Source organism: Buceros rhinoceros, unplaced genomic scaffold (assembly GCF_000710305.1).
Source record: "Buceros rhinoceros silvestris isolate BGI_N320 unplaced genomic scaffold, ASM71030v1 scaffold31548, whole genome shotgun sequence".
NCBI classification, from domain to species: Eukaryota; Metazoa; Chordata; class Aves; order Bucerotiformes; family Bucerotidae; genus Buceros; species Buceros rhinoceros.
In genome coordinates this window covers 8,707-9,265 of record NW_010425765.1, presented here as the reverse complement: position 1 = coordinate 9,265, position 559 = coordinate 8,707, and the positions used below count along the sequence as shown (strand labels likewise).

The window sequence follows — 559 nt, the reverse complement described above, 5'->3', positions numbered from 1 at the left end:
ACTCTCCCCAGTACGGGGCATGGGGGAGAGCAGCGGCACCCGGGGAGCTCCTGTGTGTGCCGGGTCCCCTCGGCAGGTCCGGGCTCTGTTCCTGTCCCTGGACACACCAGGCGCTGCTCGCTGCCCGGCGGGGTGGCCAGGATGCCCGTCCCCTCCAGGCTGGCTGGCTTTTTATTTTTTTCTATTCTTTCTGCAAACTGGACTAACCTTTTAATTTCCCATAGCTGAATGGAGGATCCACGTCTTCATCTCACAGTGACCTTCAAAGTCCTGGGAAGGAATCGGAGGTAAAACCCCAAACACTCGCCCTCCCTTTTCCATACCCCTGTCGTTACATCCCGGCCCTGTGGCACTATGTAAAAATGCCGTTTTCAGTTCTATCTCGCAGCCTTGGGCACCCTCGTACCAGCCAGCAAACAGAATCCAGGGGGTTGCTTCCTCCCTCGCGCTGTAGATGTGTGTGAAGTGCAGCCTGAGCTGTCAGCAGCCGCTGGCTCCAGCGGGGAGGGGGACGCGGGATGGGGTAGATCGGTAAGCCCTTCAGGGGCTCCGGGGCCTC

General features: G+C 59.6%; 1 protein-coding gene across 1 annotated transcript in view; it reads left to right on the top strand.

The window, feature by feature from the left end:
- The window catches only part of LOC104497951 (Na(+)/H(+) exchange regulatory cofactor NHE-RF2-like), a gene marked incomplete at its 5' end in the record, with an annotated part of 8,043 nt that extends 7,589 nt beyond the window's left edge, over positions 1 to 454 (top strand). Inside the window, 2 exons of the mRNA XM_010141262.1 lie at positions 225 to 287; positions 389 to 454. Of these exons, the coding sequence (XP_010139564.1) occupies positions 225 to 287; positions 389 to 454 (129 nt within the window). The remainder of the gene's footprint in view (positions 1 to 224; positions 288 to 388) is intronic.
- Between the last annotated feature and the right edge of the window lie 105 nt (positions 455 to 559).